The sequence below is a fragment of the Oenanthe melanoleuca genome, chromosome Z (assembly GCF_029582105.1).
Source record: "Oenanthe melanoleuca isolate GR-GAL-2019-014 chromosome Z, OMel1.0, whole genome shotgun sequence".
Classification (NCBI taxonomy): domain Eukaryota; kingdom Metazoa; phylum Chordata; class Aves; order Passeriformes; family Muscicapidae; genus Oenanthe; species Oenanthe melanoleuca.
The window spans coordinates 4,091,990-4,112,030 of record NC_079362.1 but is presented as its reverse complement, the minus strand read 5'-3'; the positions used below and the strand labels follow the sequence as shown (position 1 = coordinate 4,112,030).

At 35.7% G+C, this 20,041-nt stretch overlaps 1 protein-coding gene across 2 annotated transcripts in view; it reads left to right on the top strand.

Moving 5' to 3' along the window:
* Positions 1-20,041, top strand: part of MCTP1 (multiple C2 and transmembrane domain containing 1) — a 211,652-nt gene that overhangs the window by 83,996 nt on the left and 107,615 nt on the right. For both annotated transcript variants that reach the window (XM_056514365.1, XM_056514366.1), the window contains 3 exons: positions 964-1,094; positions 11,657-11,843; positions 16,734-16,827. In XM_056514365.1, coding sequence (XP_056370340.1) covers positions 964-1,094; positions 11,657-11,843; positions 16,734-16,827 — 412 coding nt within the window. The remainder of the gene's footprint in view (positions 1-963; positions 1,095-11,656; positions 11,844-16,733; positions 16,828-20,041) is intronic.

Sequence of the window (20,041 nt, the reverse complement as noted above, 5' to 3'; positions counted from 1 at the left end):
GACTGCCAATGGTGCACATGACCTTCCTCTCTCAATGACCATGACAGTCACTGTAGTTTTCACATCCAGATGAAGGGTAAATTGACAAAGAGGGCAGGAACATTTACTTGTCATATTTGTAGACCCCCTGCATTGGGACCTCTTAATTTGAAATCATAAGAAATCAGATTTTATGCTTTTGTAAAATAAAAATTTTCATAATCCTCTCTGAATTTTCTTTTTCAAGCCAGTGGAACTGGTGCTTGTAGGGAGTAGTGGTTGGTTGCTAAATAGGGAAGATATTAGAGGTCTTCTGTTCTTGCTCAGGACAGTGAATACTGCTTTTGCATTATGGTCGAAAATTCTGCAAACTTTCTGTTCTTCACAGTGTGGTAAGAAATATATGGACTGAAATCTGTTGAAGTAAGAAGTAACTGGACTGAAAATTATTAAGAAAGCCGCTTTCATCAGATTTTCAAAGGAAGGGAAGTGAAATGCAGTTTTGGAAGTGAACTAATTTTATGCCATAGAAAGTAAATCATAGTATCAGGTTTGTCCCTGTATTATTGCAGCTGGGATAAAAGGACATGATACAATTGCTTGTTTAAGTACTTACAATCACCATCTACATGTCATTGCAGGTGCTTTGTTTACCATTGAGCTCTTTTTTATATCTAACTGTCACTTCACAGAGGACATAATTTTTCTACAGAGAAATGGCTCCATTCCCAGGGAGAGTCCTTTGTTCAGGAGGCTTTTGAAGGTGACAGGTTACAGGATTTTGGAGGTTGCTGTTACATCATAGAGGCGTGGGAGAACTGGCTTGTAGTCTTTCCTAATTACCATTTTTTAATTCTTATTGCTTGAGATATTGATACTGCAGACAGAAAAAGCTTCCTGAACGGACTCTGATGATCAAATTTGGAATTTAAGAAAGTGTATGCCTGGACAACGTAAACTATTTTCTTTTTGTTCTTTTTTTAGATTGTTCCAAAAACTTTGAATCCTCAGTGGAGGGAGCAGTTTGACTTTCATCTCTATGAAGAACGAGGTGGAATTATTGATATTACCGTGTGGGACAAAGATGTTGGCAAAAGGGATGATTTCATTGGCAGGTTTGTGCAATTGTAGCCTTCTTGGTCCATAGGGAGGAGAGAAGTCCATAAGAGAGGATGATTAAAATGAGCCTTGCCTTGAAACTATTTCTTATGATCGTTTGTTCTTTGTTTCTTGTAGTTTTGTTTGTTTGTTTGTTTTTTTGGTTTTTTTTTTCAAGTTCAGGGAGGATTTTCTGCCGTGTTCCAGCACAATTTGATGCATTGGTGTAGCTCTTTATATTGATGTTGTAATATAATTTTTATTGACCAGTAGGTGGCAGCTTTTACCAATTGATAGACTGAGGTTTTCAAAAGTAAAAATCCCCTGTTTAGAGCAATTGCCAAGGTGCAGGAGGTTCCATGCAGCTACATCCAGCTTGGAGGAGAAACAACTCTTGATCATGCATAAGACCTAATTTATATACCAGTCTTTTGGGTAAATGAAAATAGAGTTGAAGGACTATACACATATTTTGGGACAAAGAATTGTTCACCTAATTCATATTCAGGAAAAATGAATCTGTCTGGGTATGCAAGAAATAGCTTATATTTGTATGGCTATGCTTCATTTTACAGAATAGAAGGTGGCATTAACTGTTAGCTAATAGAGGAAAAAAACAGCTTGTGCTTATAGCTACTACAAAGTAGGTGCTGTTTGGAAAGCTCAGATAGTTATTTGCTTCATGTTTTCCTTGATATCCATGCAGTCATAATAATAATGTTAATAATTGGTAATTATTAATCCTATATATTTTGATTGTTTTTATTGGAGGTGCTTTCACTATCACTTTCACATGTTATATGATAACTATCACCATTTTTCTGAAGTAATGTACTAATTTAGTCCTATGTCAGCATGTTATATAACTTGGGAAATTGTTGCAGTTTTCTTTTTCATTCTAGCCTTATGAAAATCTGGTGAGATTCGAAAGTTTTCATGAGTGATTTTTCAGAGCATCATCGTGCAAGCACCACTTGCTGAAACCTTGCTGCTCGTGATTTTTTTGACTCCTCTGTCATTGAACATATAATCCGTCTTCAGTTTGTCCTTGAAGACACTCTCTCATTTCACCTTCTGTTGGTACCTTATCTCTAGTAAGGTAACCTGCAAAAAAAATTCTTCTCCAAGGAGATTTCCATGAGAAACTATCATTTGTCGAGCTCAATCTGAATACGAAAATAGGTCTTAATATTCCCCCTCTCTCATATTCTTTCCCAGTCACTGCAGATAAAAATCACCAGCACCTGACAGCTGCACTTAATGCTGACCTCTCTACCCCAGTATTTTCTTTCAAGGCTGTTCCTAAAAGCTGGAAATATTTTGGTGCTCATAGTACAGACTTGCTCTCTGTGTGTGTTATGGTAAGTGTGTATGAGTTTTTAAAAGCACAACTGAGTTGTGCTGCATAACTAAGGCTCTGTGGCTTTCAAGATACACATCATAAATTGAATATTTTGATTCAGGTTCCAGAAGAAGTGATAATGAGGCTGTGGGAGGGAAACAAAAGACTTCCTGGTAGCATTCTACTATTGCTCAAAAATGGAGGGTAATCCATTTCATCTAGTTGCGATCTTCCTGCTTTCTTGAATAATGTGTGAGCAGCAGCTGTAATGTTATATAAGAATATTTCTATTAAATGCAAATGAAAACAACTGTTTCTTGAAGATGTCCTGGCTGGCCAAAATATGTCTGGAGAGAAGACACACTAGATTGAAGACCTGACCAAACTGAGAAGATATTTCCCTGGTGGAAGGTAGAAGGGAAAAATTCCAGGATCTTTCTGGAAAATAGCAGAGAAAACCCTCTTTTCTATAGGCTAAGCTCAGTTACTTGCAAATTTTATTCCAAACCAGAGTGCTGTAAACTTTCCCAGAATGATACTGTGTCTAAGCTGCACTTTTGTGAAATAAAAGAAGTGGGAAATTAAGAACATAGGTTTATGTGGGTTTTGTACGTATTATTGTCCTTGTTAGGCTGGAGCATGGCAAGGGCAGGTGAGAGCTGGGAATGTGACATGGTTGCAATGATGTGTGCTTGGATTGCAAGGGGTTGGGCTTGCAATCCATTTCTGAGGGCAGGAAAATAGAGGAAAGATGTTCAAGAAGGTTGAGGGCATGGAAGTAAGATTCTGGTTCTGGGGTGGCAAAGATGGAAGTGGAAGGGGTGGCTTGTAAGATCCCCCTATAAAAGGGAGGAAGATCTTCCTTGTGCGAGGGAGGAAGGTGTTAAGAGGGTGAGTGACAGCATGGCATCCTAGTTCAGAAAAGTGAAAGGAGACGTCTGTCACAGAAGTAGCATACAGCTCTGTCTTCATCCTGATGCCCAGGCATGTTCAGTATGGCAGTGTCTGAAATGAAATGCTGACTGGTTGATTTCCATTCTTAACTTGGAGCATTTATTTATAAAATACATTTGAATTTCAATTGTGTGCATTCTCCATGGGAGTTTAAAGGTAGTAGCACCTTGTGAACTTCCATCTCAGAATATTCTAAAAACCCCCAAACACTAGAACCAATTCAGTGTTTATTTCAATATTACAAAAGCCTGGGAAAAGACCTCATACAAGAGATTGGAGGAAAATGTATTTCCAATCATGTGCTGATTTGTATGAGAAAACACTACTCTTGGCTAGAACTGAGCTGCATTTAATAGGAGATAAATTCTGCCATCCTTCTGAATATAGTGTTTAAAAAAAACCCAATCAACATTCCAGGACCAAAAAAGGAGGTCTAGAAGTTCTTTTTAGGGAAAGCACCAGATGTTGAAGCCACATGGGGCACCTTTTTACCTTTAAAGAAACATATAGACTTGCATAAGTGGCATTAGTTATTGCTTCATCTGATAAGTAGAAATATGTATGTGTATATATTTTTCAGTGTGAATATATTTAACATTCACATGTTTTTGCTGTGAACAAATAACTTATATTTTATATTGAGTTAATATGCTCCTGTGATTAAAAACTGCAGTAAGTTTATGTAGTAATACTAAGATAAAAATGAAGGTGATTTTAATCATCATGTAATTATTTAACTTTCTTATCATTTATGTTTTTGAAGGCAATTTTGACTGTCACCTTTACGGTAATCAGTTAATAAATCCTCATGACTGTTACACCTTTATGCATAGCACTAATCTGAACAAATGGGCTGCTGACAGCTGCAATAAATTGCCAAAAATGAGTGCTGTCAGAGAACAAGTTGTTTCTGTGAACATAGAGAGTAAGTAAATCCCATGTCATGCAATTTTATTCAGCTGAAGTTATTTGCAATCCAGTGCAGTGGGATTTATAGCATTATTAATTGCTATGAAAAATGCACATTTTTCTTTAAAATGACATTGACTTTTGCTTTTATTTTGGGCCAGGAAATCACTGCTGACTTCATCTATATCTATTTTCATAGGTATTTAGAGATGCTATTGTCTTTTTTCCCATTTGATGCAATTAAGAAAAAAAGACCTTGTATATAGCAAATTCATTAAGGCTGTGTACTAATTTTATCTATAGAAAAGTGTAATTTCCTATAATCTCTTTAAATATTGGCACAAATACTCAGATTGGTTTTGTGAACATCCATATAATGGATGTTATGAAATACAAAAATTAAAATACTGAAAATTACCTATTTAAATTTATAATACCTAGTGTGCTATACCTTGACTGTTTAGGTTTTTCTTGTGGTAACAACCATAGAATGGTTTTTGGGTGTGCATAAATAAAAATGATGCATGACTATGATGCTCTGATTAATCTGAAGGCATGGGAATATGCTCTCAATTTTCTAAATTAAAGTGAGATTTTATTTTAAAAGTACAAAACTGTAAAGTATTAATGGTTCAGGTTTTTTTTTCCCCTCAGTGACATTTTTGTAATTTTGCTGTGGGGGACTGAGCATTACCATAGAGAACTGAGCTGCACTCCAACATGCATGTAAAGCTGGGTGAAGGACACCAAATATGCTACTGCAGTTGTTTCTTCACAGGAACACATCTTTTTCCAGAGATGTTGTGGAGACTGTAATTTATATTAAAATATTGGCAACTTTCTGTTGCCCAAGAAGAAGATTTTGAATAGTATTTGTGAAGTTCATGTTAGTCTTAAAATTGCCAAGTCTTGAGGTTTTCTTAATCTTGCAAAACTCTGTAAGGAAGACGGCTTCCTCTAGAAATATAAAAAGTACTTTATTATGCTGGTCTTTCAAAAATGTTTTTTGCATTGCAGTTTGAAAATTTCTGCATGTGAAACTTTGGAAATATGTATTACAGTAAAACGTAACCATAATGGTCAATATGCTGTTGTAATTTTGACTTGAACTGTGTGCACGTGTGAGCTACAGCAATTCTGTGCAAACACAGAAGAGCACACAGCCACTAGTCTGTGTGTATAATCGTTTGTTGATTATACACGATGACTAAAGTTTAATTAATTGCAGATGCATTTCTTGATGTAAAATAAAGATTATGCCTGCAGCATTAAAATCTAAAAATGCTACTGCCAGATATGCCTTTGAAAAATCCTGTGATGTGCTGAGCCATCTCCATTTCTGATTGTTGTCAAAAGGCGACAGATGTAATACTGCATCTCAAAATTTGGCCTTTAGGTATTCCATACCTTATTTATTCCTGTCTCAGCACATCTTTACTAATGCAGAGGCACTTTTGCTCTGCTAGAAAGCCCAAAGAGTTTCAGTTTTTGCTCACAAATCTTTGGTAACTTTCTTACCAGATACTTTATTATTTACAACTCTTGCTGAGAGTTGTTATTGTCCTGTTCTGATGTGAAATTGATAGCATTCTCCAACATATGCTGGGTTACAGAATTCTGCATGCAAGCTGGGCTGTTTATGAGTCCTTCTTCTGACCCTGTGTCTTCTCACATATGGGAGTCTACTTCTTGAAGAGTGGCAAAATAAGAGGAAGGAAGATGGAAATATGGAATGGCCAGTTTAGACATGAGCATGACAGTGTGTAGAAAATGATGAAGAGTGCAGATAGGGTTTCGTGACAATTTATGAAAGGCACAGATTGGAGCTGTGTGAAAGCTCTTGCAAAATTTCTTGGGCCAGCTAGTGAGGAGAGAACTAGATAGGGAGACATAATGTTTGTCAAAGCAGTAGACTGATTTAGCAGATGAAATTGTTAATTTTGCTGCAGAGGAATTGTACTGGTGACAGCACTAAGAATCTGTAGTATGTGGTTGTGCCATGGGGCAACCTAAGAAATATCACGTCAGAAACCAATTGTAAGTAATTTCTGTCTGTGTAATATCAAAAGTAAATCTGTAATTCTATAGTGAAGAACTCTGCTTAGGAAAAAGTTAATCTGTCGTTTCAAAATCCATCAGCAGGTTATTGTAGCATGGACTGTATTTCTTTGATAAACAGTAATGCTGTATTCAGGCATTGCTTGGTGACTGGTGAAATTGTATTTCATAGTGCTCTCATATTTCTGTTACTGTGACTGACTTACCCCAAGTTGCTGGGCTCTTTCCTGCCTTCCATGTGTTGCTACATGGCAACTAACAGTTTTTAAGGTCCTGCTGAGGTCTCCTCTCCCAGCTGCCCAGGGATCCTCTCCAGCATTCCCGGCTGAGCACCACTCTTGTCCTTAGTCAGTGTCCTACTTTGCTGAGATACTCTCTCCTACCCCTTTGGGAGCTTCCCTGGTTTTCAATCTAACACCTCTATCAACCACTTACCACAAGCATCACATTATGGAGTCCATAATTTAATTTCTTTCTCATTATCTTTACAGTTAAAAATGTCACGCTCTGATTCTTCCAAGAAATTCACATTACTGCAGTCAACACTCAGTGTTTCTGAGATGTGTCATTTTCTGCTAGTGCCTTGCAAAATTTTCCCTCTCCTTTTGTTTCTTGGTTTTGCTGGAACATTTTAATCTGCTCATAAAGGATATGGAGTCTCACAAATTGTAGCAGTTCATGCCTTGCTGCTTCTGATGTGTGTCCAGCTCAGTTCTAATTGTGGAATCACACAGTTTCCTCTCCTTGGCATCCTTTGGAGCTGCATAGAACTGGATCACAGTGGAGTTAAAAAATCTGTGTTCCTGAACAAGTCATGATGGTAATTAAGTTGCCTGGTTTGTAGCCGAGTGGTGCTTTTCTGTCCCTATCACTTAGGATTGTGCCAGTTCCTCTTTTATGCTTTATTTTGTCATGTGAGAAAACGATCTCGCTATCTGCTGTCTCTCACTTGCCCGGCCACCTGGCTTTTAAGAGGCCTTCTATGTCATGTCGCTACCTTTGTAATTCATTCATTAGCAAGAATATTTCACCAGGGTGCCAACACAGTCTTACATTCCAGGTTCTGTTAGAACTAAAGAGGGGAGGTGATTTTTACCTGTTAGACATGCTGATAATAAAATACTACATATAGTTCTGCCTTCCACACTTTAAAAAGGATGCAGGAGAATTTCACTGGATCAGAAAAGTTACAAAAAGTCATTTGAGGGCTGTAGGAGATATGTTCCTAGGAAATGTATAGGGAGCTGAAGGCATTTAGCATATCAAAAGGAAGATCAAGAAGAGATATGATTATAGTGTATGAGTTCCTTCACTAGAAGAAAACATGAAACACTAAAGGGTTTTTCAACTTGTAAGGAAAGGCATAAAAAGAACTAAAGGCCAGATATATTCAAATTAAAAATAAATCTGAAATGTATTTCTAAAATTTTGTGTGATTAACACACTGAACACAGTTTCAGACAAGTGGTAGATTCCCCTTGAACCTTCAAATCTTCCTCCATGGGAGCTGTACCGTGTTTTTGAGCAATTCATCTGTAGTAACTTTGGCACATGAGCTTGATGCACTTTGGTGTTTTTTCTCCCTTCTGATCTCTCAAGACCTGAAAATTCAGCTGCATGTGGTGCCTGGTAGTGTTCACATGCTGAGCTGATAGGTGGGATACATACCCCTCTTTCCTAAAGGCTAGCCAGCCAGGGAAATTGTTCCAGTGCTCCTGCCCACCACTTGAAGTGCTGGAACCCGTGTGCACTGAAGGGGACAGACAGCATGGAAGATACAGAAAAATTCCCTCTGTCCTAAAAACTACAGTTACCAGCAATGTGACTTATACTCATGCTTGGAAATCTGTCTGTGGAGTTAACGGCAATTTTTTGTCAGCAATTCTTCAGACTGATCTCATTACAGGTGGAAAACGTCTTTGCCTTTAGCAGCAGCATGTAAATAATAAATCCTTGAGAAACAGGATTGTACAAAGTTACTATTTTCTCATGTTTTCAGTGTGACAGTTGCTGATCATATGCAGCTTATGGCCTTCTCAAAATGGCCGTAATTTTTGTGGTCCTCAATTTGAGAAAACAGGACAAAAATTTCTCATTCATTCTGCACTACTTTCTGGTAACGTACAAGTTCGCCTTGATCCTCACTGCATCTTTGTCCTCCATGCAGACACAGTTGTAGGAAACAAATATCTTTTTAGAGAACATCATAACTGATATAAAAAGTCAGCATTGCTAAAGCATTAAAGCTTGGAATGCTTGAATATAATTTCAGTAAAATATAAAGGGACATTGTCAGCTTGAGCTTTCTAAAGATATTTGTATTTGGAAAACAGATATTTTCCAAAGAGATGCTTATTTTTGGTAGCTTCTAAGGAAATGTAGTACAAAAAGGAGTTTTGTGTTTTTCTTATCAGAGTCTGTCAAGATTGTTCTAGGATAGGGTTAATGTTTAGGAAATATGTTAATAAAACCAGACCTCCTTCACATATCTTGGTCCCATACAAAGATCTAGTCAGGACAGAGGAGAATTAACAAAAATTCATTAATTTTTTTTTTTTTAAGCTAATTTTGCATGAGATCGAACAAAGTTGATTTTTTATCATGAAAAAAATCAACTACTAATGGGGGAAAAATTGCAATTTTTCTTACAGTGTCTGTAGATTGGAAAGTCTTGCCATTTTACTGTAGCACATGTGCTGTAAATATGTTCTGTTTGTGCTGGGTGCTCATTGAGCCTTGGCACTTTCAAGTGAGGCACATGTAAGCTGCATCTCCTGCAAGGCCTGGGCAGAGCACCTGGCACAGGTTGAGAAATCTGCTTTCACCTGACCCTGTGTGCATAAAGATGCTCTGAACCTGGACTTCTGTAAAGCACAAAGGTGACAGTCCTTAATGGAATAACCCTATATTTTTATCAGATTTTCTGAGGGTCCTTGAGAGAATAATTTTCCTTTAAAATGGTTAAGGCTTTTACTGGAAAAAAATTTCCAGATCACTTCCTACCTCTGTATGATTTTAGGAACTAACCAGCTGGCTTATGGCCTGTTCATAAAGATTTATCAAGCAGGTGATAGATAGATATTTCTCAGGTAATCTGTTCTAGATGTGGTGCTATTAGGAATATTTTATTGATGTAGGAAAGGTGCACAGGTAAAATCAAATTGTCAGTTGCTTCTTTTAGTCTAAATAGAAGAAATGGACTACTCATGTAGTTAAAGTATTGTAGCTTCAAGAATTGAAGAAATTGGATCTAGTAGCCCTGATGTAGACCTTGTAATTTTACACTCATAGCTTTTTTCTGATGGATGTATGTGGAGTAGCTTTTGTTGCCTTGTTTTGAGTAAGGGGTGGATTATTTCTGCATTACTAGTCTATCATTACTAGTCTATCTAGCCATTACTGTCATAATGGCTTTCTGATTCTTTTACTGATTTTAAGAGAATTTAGACTGGTTCTTTAAATGTCTATTGGTTGAAGGCTCAATATTGTTTCTGGGTCCTATTTTTGAGGGGTATCTGTTTTGAAATGAATTATTGAAGAATATTTAATACCAAGGGTATTTTAACTTACTAATCAAGCTTTGAATTCTTGATTACAATATTTGTTTTCTTAAGGAGGGCTTTAAATTCATCACTGCATCCTAAATAAGAATTTGACCATTTACGTACATGTATGAAGGTTGTATTAAATATAAGCCTGCACTGATAGCAACAGCTTTATTTTTCCATAATATTGCAAATTTAATTTCTCATTCCCTATCACAAAGAATTCAAAATAGAAGAAAAGCATACAGCTCAGAGTATCTACGTGAGTTAGAAATTTTTTGTTGTAAGGTAATTGAATCTTGTTACTGTCTGAGGTTTGCACTAGTTAAGTGAACTGCACAACAGGCAGTAAATATCTTAAGAAAAACAAAAGACAGTTTTCCTGTAGTAAATCTGATCTGCATGTGATAGCACAATGCTTATTTTACGAGGCTGCATTTATTGTCATAATTGGCTATTTCCTGTCCTTAAATGGCTATATTTTCATGTTTGCTGCCTTTTCTCAGTTTACTGGCCCTGCAGTGACCACATTGTCTTTGTCTTTAAATGAATTGACATTTCATGGAAAGAGTTTGCTAGATGTTTAATTTACTGAATTAGTGGCATATAGTACATGTGCTTGTCACATTAAATAAGTGCTGTTGAAAGTATACAGTGGCTAACCAATATATAGAATACAAAAATTTGTTTTATTTCAGTATTATTGGGGTTTTTATTTAGAGCAAAAAGTTGGCAAAACTCATTTTGGGATGCTATAAGTATTCAGAATAGTGCTTTTTCATAGAAATTCCTGTCCAATGCAAGCTGGCATTACATTTGACACAGACATTGAATTTCTATACATGCTCAGAGTTGCAATCTAGGAGTTGAACATTGTACAAATTAAAGTACTAAAACATCTAAGCTGTGCACAAACTAATCAACACTAAGATATTATTGTTTTATTTCAAAGGTTATAATCAGCTCTTGGGTAGCAGAGATACTCTTTTTCCTTTTGTGCTTTGCCTTATATTTCTAAAGATGTTGCAAAGCTGTTTCTGCTTTCTGGCACATATGGAATTGTTCTTCATTAGTTCAGTGTATGGTACAGCCAGAGTTATTTAGAAGGAGATCAGGCAAAAAAATTTGCAGGGAAAATTTGCATCAGCCACTCTGCACATGCTCTGCACAGTTATATGTAGTCTCTGCTCATTACAGCCTGAGACATTTTATTATATAGGGGGTTGTGGCATCAGATTTTACCCTGGGTGCCAGCATGAGGATTTGACACACACACACACAGCTTTCTGCATAAGAACTGAACCTTTCAGGAGGTGCATAACTTGAGTTTTTCCATGCTTAGTCATGTTTATGCCATCACAATTAAGTCCATGTAGAATTTTATTTTTTCAGAAGGGGTTTTTACTGTTATTAGATGAAAACTGTTCACGTGAAAGCTTATGTTTTATATCTATACAAGAGGTGTAATTAAAAGTAAAATTTGCATCTGGGCTGTATTTTAAAAAAAATTTCTTTGACTGCATTTGAGTAAGGAATATTAGCTAATCTTGTCACCAGTATCTTTACATTCTTATGAATATGATTTCAAAACTGTTTGTGAAGCTCTGAAAAATAGAAGAAGTGGTGTGGGTTAAACCTGAAGAGAAATTAAGAGTTTTTTTCAGAAGCTAGGTGGGAGTTTCTGCTTACTTGGGTTTGAATGCAAGGGAGTCAATGGGCTCTTGTTTGATGTGAGAAAAAACACGTGGTGATGGAGAATGTGTGTTTCTAGGTGCCAGATTGACCTGTCAACCCTGAGTAAGGAGCAAACCCACAAGCTGGAGATGCCACTAGAGGAGGGAGAGGGATACCTGGTGTTGCTGGTCACTCTCACAGCCTCAGCAGCAGTCACCATCTCTGACCTCTCCATCAACTCCCTGGAGGACCAGAAGGAGCGAGAGGAGATACTGAAGAGATATGTATGATGTTCTCTTTCATCCTTTGTTAGCAAAATGTTGGCATATATAAAAAATAACTGTAATGAGAGGAAAAATCCAAATGTATCTCTTCTATTCTAATCACATCTAGCCAATCACAATCATTTAGTCATTTATATACAAATACTTTCAGCTGGAACAGGTAACATCAAGAAGGCTACAAATGCTCTTCATACAATAAGGAGTTTTTTAAAATTGTTTTTTAATTGTTTGCTATGGTGTTGCATAATGAAGGTAATTTTACTGCCTTGCAGATAATTTTTACCAAGCACAAAGTGACTTAGGCAATGTTTATGCCAAATAATTTCAGGTGCTAATGGTTTTCAGCTTTTTTTTGGGTCATCTGTTAAAAGCAAGAAAACTTATTTTTTATCTTCATATTAGAGGCTGAAGCACATCAAAATAACTGTTTCCAACATTTCCATTTTAATATATTCTGAAGTAGATTATTTTAATTTCCCAGCATCCTCACATTACACAGAATCTTTGTAGTTTTATCAAAGGAACAGAGAGGGGAGCTCTTACTCCAGCATTTGGTAATACCTAAATCACTAAAAGTAACTGTCTCACTACACACGAAGAAAGAAAGAAAAAAATGCTATTTCCACTTGCAATTACAAAGCTCTTATTGTACAATGCTGCCAGGTGTTTAGAAGGGCTTCTCTAGACACTCAGCCATTAAACCAAGCTCTGACTATCAAAGAGGCTGCTTAATTTATTTTTAAGATTTTAAAATATTCCTATTCCATGACGGACATCCTTTCAATAACTGAATTTAATAAAGATGTACCTTATCAGGCTGTGCAGATAACATGAAGTCCTAGTACTAATGCCGTACAATATTCTTCAAGCAGATTAGCAGGATGTGTGCTTCAGCAAATTTATTCTGTCTATCTCCACTGAATCAGCTGTCTGCTAATGCTTGTACAACTCATACACCAATAGTGTTATCATAAACACAATTTAATAGAGGTGACTTAGTGAGGCTAAATATAATATTCCAAAATGAACTGAAAGCTAAGGCTTCGTCCACCATCTCTGAAAAATAATTACAATTAAGAGAGTTACTGCACATTTTGGAATCCACCAAGACAGTCTGTGGTTGTCAAAATAGATGTCTATAAGTAGAATAATTTTTTTGATGGATATGTTTTTGAGGTACCATAGTTCCTGCTACCAGCAGCAACAGTAACATATTTCTGTGGCTTATTCTCTGTGATGATATGGCAGACAAGTGATACTGATGGTTTTGATTATTTTAGTAGCAGTACAGAAACATGTTCCAACTGTACTGTTAATAATTTTTCCTAAATCCTCAATTTTTTGTCCCCAGTGTAAAGTATAATTATGTGGCATAAAATTGATCTGGTTTATTTCTGTTTCTTCCAAATACAAGGATACGTGTCCATTCATACATTCACATCAGTGTATGCATTTGAAAATATTCACATTTTAGGAAGATATTAATATAGTGAGTTATGAATTTCTCATTATGTGTTTCTGAAAATTGTGACATTTACATACTTGTTTTTTATTAAAATTGCCAGCAGAAGAAAGAAATTACCGGCATTAACTTAATTCAAGTAGTTTATTGTCACTGATTTTCAATTTGACTTTGGTATTCAGATCTGCACTTCAGAACTAATACAAAGACAACACATGCAATTAGCAAAATGTAGAGCTCCCTGTTGAATGGCTGTATTTTTGGGTTTATTTTCTCCTTAAAAAATCTAGCTTCCATTTGAGAAATGTGTTTTGCACGCTTTCTACTGCCAAAAACAGTTAATGAGCTGACCTTGCCTTCAGATCAAATAGCCTTAGAAAATGACTCTATTACTGTCACTTAACCATTTGTAGCTGAACATCAGAGCCTTACAAATTAAACAGGCATTACTGTTTGAACCATTATTTTACCACAATTGTCTGAAAAGATTAATTCCTTTTGGGGTGAGGAGGGGGGCACATTAATGGGTACAGACCAAGTGAGATTGTATGACCTTTTCAGAACTGGTGTGCTGAACTCATGGTCCCCCTTGTCACAGTTTAAAAACCAGAGGAGCTAGTTTAGAGAAGTTGTTAGCGTTCCATTTTTATTATGACATTTCACAGTCATCTGATTTAATGTCCCTTGACCAGATTGTCCACTGTGAGACGATGGGCTTGAAATGTTATTTAGAGCATTGATAAAAGGTGAGCAGTTCTAAGATGACAGCGAGTCATAAGGCTGGTGGTGTGACATTAATTTTCTCCATAACAGAGATGGAATAAGACGTCATGGTGACAAGCTGTCAATCAGTACTAGCCCCTCAGTGTATCTCAATGCCATGGGATGGGGTATTGCTTCTCCCATAATAGAGCTGAACTGAGATGCTATTCCTGACAGCTGCTGCAACCATACAGAAAATATATTATACAACCTTTCATTAAAAAAATAAAGAAGACTCATCTCCAGAGCATTTCAATCTTTTCCCATCTATTGAGGGCTGAAAAGATTCCCAGCAAATCACAGATTCCTCTGCTATGGAAATTCTAGGCTTCAGAAACTATGTGGATTTTTGATACCTTCAGCAATAATCATAAATAAGAAGGCAGAACATCATCTGATAAATCATTACTTAAAGTTATGTATTTAAAGTAATGTATTGAAGTAATTTGCTTCTCCAAGAGCCTCTGTTGTGGCATTGTATTCATTTTCGTCAGTCTCCCCAGTCAGTATGTGCAGTAAATGAATTTAAGCCAGCTGCTTTCTGGAAATAAAAGTTCAAAAATTCTGTGGGATTCTAACAAAGGTGGCAAAGTGAAATACAGCACTGGCACCCTTTGAGGAGTGAGCTAACTAGGATGAAATTTGGAAAGAGGGGACTGTATGGCATCATAGGAAGCAGGTGCTGCTGCTTGTCTTGATTTTTGCTTTGTTTTATTTCTACAGCTTGGTGTTTGTTTTGGTTGTTGGGAAACATGGGTAGAATGTGGAAACACTTTTGTAAGTCCTGTCATTTTCATCATGTGTATTGCAGCAGAATTATCTCTGTTCTGGTACCAGTTCTGATAAGAAGCTTCAAGCCCTGATCATCCTTGTAATAATGCCATTGTAATGCTTTTGAATTATACTAGTGCTATCTGTAATACCATCTCTGCTACCCTTAGCTTGTAAGCACATAAACAAGAGATTGAGTGTGTGCTGATTAAAGTTCACCATCAGTATTTAGAAGTCATATTTGTGATGCTTATCTTACTAAAATTAGTAACAATTTATTCACTGTTACCACTGTTATTACTGTTACATTGTAACATGATGCATGTCTGTAACATATGGGCTACTACACTTAATTGGATTTTTAAGTTCATTGTACCACTGTCAAGTCTTCACTGTAAACAGTAAATGGTCAGCTGGGGTTTGTGAAATTAGTATCAATGTGGTTTAACTATTCTAATTGTCTTATTAAGAGAAAGACAAGGATGCATATGATATGCATCTAACATCTTAATGGATAGATTTTCTGTGGAAAAGCATACTGTTTTTGCAAGCTGACATTTAATATTTCATTTAAGCAGCATCTGTGATTTTTAGATTCACTGATGTAATTTATTCTCGTTTTCCGCAAAAGTAAATTTAAATTTTGCTTTTGTAGGAAATTAAGAAATTGTTGATGTGATGTTTTTCTGATGTTTGCTTTTAGTAGAAATCTGGGCATTGTCATAGGCAATAGAAAAAGTTCACCACACTACAATTTTAGAGAAGACTATAGGCAATAAAAACACTTATCCAGATTTTTAAATGTTTCAAAATAAAGGTATAGGCTAGTATTTATGAACAAAATTTGCAAAACCAACTAAAAATGTGACCACATGTATAGGTTTGCAAATCTAATTTTAGTTTATTGTTTTGGAGTTCCTCCCCTAGGTTATCTAATAATTGAACAATAAATCCAGGCTAGTTATTAATTGATTCCAGATTCAAAGTTGCATTCAGTATTTTATTATTTAAAACTGCACATTTTAAATAATACCAAAAGCTAGAGTTTGAGAATTATAGCATGTTGAACTTAATTAGTGCAATACTCCCAGTTTGTTAGTTTTAGTTACTTGAAAAAAGAGCAGCAATGAAACATGGTTTTTAATAAGCTTTCTAAATCTGTGTTGGATGAATAAATGCAAGTGTTAGTTTGGTGAACTTTTTTTTCTTCCTCTTCTGAGTACATGTAGATATTGAAGAAATTTATGTTAAAAATATATAATTATTTATGGTAAGAGCTTTCTGCCATGGAATTTGAAGTATATTTAATTATTTTTTTACTCTTTCTGCATGTGATTATTATGAAAGGTGTTAAGTAGTTGTTATCCTTTTTTGACTGCTTTTGCTGATGTTATTCACAAGCTTATATAGGTGTATATGCTATATGTAAGCTTGCATGTAATAGTCAACTATGTAAAACTATTGGCCCTAGGTCACTGCTCAAGATAATATTGGAGCCATCAGAGGGCAAATATGAACAAAGGTCTTGTAAAATAATTCAGGGAGAGGAGTTATTTTATTTTTTTGTTAATTTCTTAATATGCTGCTATAATTTCAAATTTTGAAGAACAGCTATTCCCACAGTATTAGGGGATTAATTCACTAGAATTAATGTTACATTTAATCACTCAGATTCTAAATTTTTCTTTGTAATTGTCATTGATAAGCTAAAGTTGCACAATATAGGAAAAATTGCAAACAACTGCACATTTTTCAGCAAATAATATTTAAAAGTCTGAGTATGTAGGCAGAATTAGTCTAACTTACATCTGGGGTAGGGAGGAGAGTATTAATATCAATTTTGGTTTGTCTCTTTTGCTATCCAGAATTATTTTTCTTTTTATTTTTTCTTTTAGAGTCCAATGATGATGTTCCATAACATCAGTGATGTGGGATTTCTTCAGGTGAAGGTCATCAGGGCAGAAGCATTGATGGCAGCTGATGTCACAGGCAAGGATTCATTTAGTTTCTGTGACACTGAATACCATAGTAAGATTTGGTGGTTTTGGAACTGGGGAAAAAAATGTTTAAAACAAAAGTTCATCTGCGGGTCATGTTCTGTTTGTGCACTTTCACCTTCTGCTCATTAATGAAAAAATCTAAACACAAATGGAAGTTTTGTAAGGAAGGCAACAAGTCATTCTAGTGCTAGCAGAGCCCTGTGTAGGTTATTTCTGATAAAGGTGAAATATACATTTTTCTCCATCAGACATCCTATAAAAATTGCATAGAAAAAAACTTATTTTATTTTAGTAGATGAAACTATACAAAATTGTCAACATTAAATTCCAAGGGACAAGGCAAATAAAAGGTTCCAGACTTAGATACTACTCTAAAGAACCACTTGATATCTGTCAGGTATTTAGCAGGGCTGCTGTTGGTTTCAGACATTTCAACTGAATACAGTTTGCTGCAGCTACTGCTTATCTTTATAAGATAAGGGAAAAAAGAACTTTTTTAAATTTTACTTTTATGTTATAAGTTGAATGGTTAATTTGACATGTTGCTTTGCAAAATAAAGAAAAAGGTTGGTTTTTTTTTACTGGCATACTGACCGTATTTCTCCAGAAGTGTCCAAGTTATCTTCTCTAAGTACAATCACTTTCATGATTGCATGAGTTGAATGGAGCAGAATGAGCTGCATCTGTGTCAGAAAATAGCCATCTCTGCTTTAAAATACTGATGAAAATTTTAAAAATTGGGAAGAAAGTAAAAGGAAACTAGAATAAATGTTCTGTTAAAGGAGCAGATATTGATATGGAGCAACTTACTCAATTTTTCATAGTTTTTTATAATTAACATCACTACCAATATTTCAGACAAGGTAATAGTGCAAACATTTTATTGCTGAAACCGATCATCCAGTTTGTTGCACACAAAATAACAGAATCTATTTTTGGTGAGGTTGTAGAAATGCTTCTAAAGATCCCTCCATCTGATTTGACCTTATAATCCAACGTTGTCTGAACAGAGAAAGAGATTAAGTTATTCAGGGGCAAATGGGATAACTCAGTCCCTGACCTCATTCAGTCTTTGACTTTTCCAAATCAACATGTTATTTGTGCTGGTTGAACAATTTTTTGGAAAAATATTTTATTCAATTACAGATGTATAGAACTATCAAAATTTTTCAGACATTATATTTAGGATGACAGACAGGAAGATGGGGAAGAACACTCAGTATCTTCCCTTGTTAGTAAGAAAAAGTGTTTATGCAGCAAATGTATTTTGTAAAATGCCTGCACATTCCAGATGTGACAGAAATCCTGTATATTCTGGACAAAAGTAACCAGATATTTTGAGGAGAAGATAAAGTAGTTTTATTATCTGCTTTTGTAGTCTGTAGCTTTTTTTGTAACTTGCAGTTAGGTACAGGTCATTCATTTAAAATTAAACCTTGAATAGTAATAGTGAGAAATAAAGTAGGTGTTTGGTAATTGTCAATAAATCATGTTTGCAAAAATTGTGTAAAAACTTCACCCACCTTTATTCTAGGTAATTAGTGTGGAGAGTGCTGTCATCAGTGGTGTTAATTACACCACTAAGAATTGCTTTTATGAGTAAAAGCTAAGGACTAGTTTGCTCTTCTCACTGTATTCTGTTTTCAGAGTTTATCTTTTGCCCCTGAGTCTGAAAAGTATGAGAACAACTGTATAGTTTCTGTGTGTTTTGCTGTGCTTCCTGTCTGCTAAACATATCCCATTTCACTTCCACGAATCTTTCCATGTGAAGTAATAAATCAAAATTTATTAGTTTGAGCTAAGTAGATTTTTTTAATCCTTAATATTCCATCATTAAACATAAGTAAAGAGGGAAAAAGATTTCTGTAATCTTTTAAGTAGTCATCAATCGTAGTGCCATTGCAAGGATTTTTTTTTCCACTTTCAAAACGTGAAAATTTTCCTTTGTGCCATACATTGAGCAGCATTGTAATACTGTAATAACTGTGAGAATAAAGAGTAGTTGAGACTCCTGTTGAATGAATGAGTAAAAAGCACAAATTATTTTTTAATGAAACCCTCAATTCTACTCCTTTCCTCAGAAAGCTCATAGCCTCTCTCAGCAGAATGCTACTTCAGTAGGTCACTTTAGTTAAGCCCCTAATGAACTGTTGATAGGCCAAGGGCAGTTATTTTTCTCCACTTTCAATAACCTAATGTTAGACAGTGAGCTTCAAATCCTTAAGGTTAGTACAGATTTATTTTTTTTAAAGAGAGTGATTAAGCATCATGGTTCAGGTCTCAGCTTACATGTACAGGCAATGAATAATGTTCCATGATGAGCTGAAATTCTGCTTAGGTTGTAGGCAGGGGAGCAAGTAGACGTTACCAATTTTGAAATGCTGTGCTGCTGGAACATGCCACAACTGAATATTAAAAATACCCCAGAAAAGTCACACTTCTCACTCAACCCACTTGCAGGAAATACACAAGAGAAAGAACCACTGAGGGGTTGAGTCACTCCCCACTGGTGCTTGAAAGCTTAACTTGGTTTTTGGGAGAGCTGAAAAATAGGGTATCTTTCAGGACCAGGGCCTTTGGGAAAATTATTGGGTCTCTGAGGTTATTTCCCCTAGAAAAACTGTGTAGTTCCATGATCAATACACAATTTTAAGGATTTCACCGATGCAAATTTTGTTCTGTTGGAAATTGTGATCACAGAAAATACAGCTTTCTGGAAATTATGTATTATTTAGTATAAATTCTTTGAAAGTGTAATCTAATGAAGGTGAAAATACTGAGAATTAAGCTTACTGTTTCCATCTCTATCTGAGAAAAAATCTTTCAGTTGAATTGTGTTTAGCTATTTTGTGCATGGCTTTTTTCTCCCTAAATCCTGAGCTAAAAAGAGTTATATTCCTGTTTCCCATAATCTTTGCTTGCTCATGGTATCTCTGGCAGAATTTCTCAAGGATTTGGCTGCTTGTAGAGCCGTGGCAGGATAGGTGCTTTGACTGCAATGACATCCTTTGATATGAAGAGATTTTCTGGTGGTACAGTAAAACCTAAAGTATAATGGACTCATCACGGCAGTTGGCTTCTGACATTATACATATGGGTTTAACCTAACCCATATAAATTACAGGTAGTAAAGCAATAAGCCCTTCACTGTGACATAGTTTAAGCTTAGGAAATAGTCAGATATATCTATTCCTTCTGCAGTG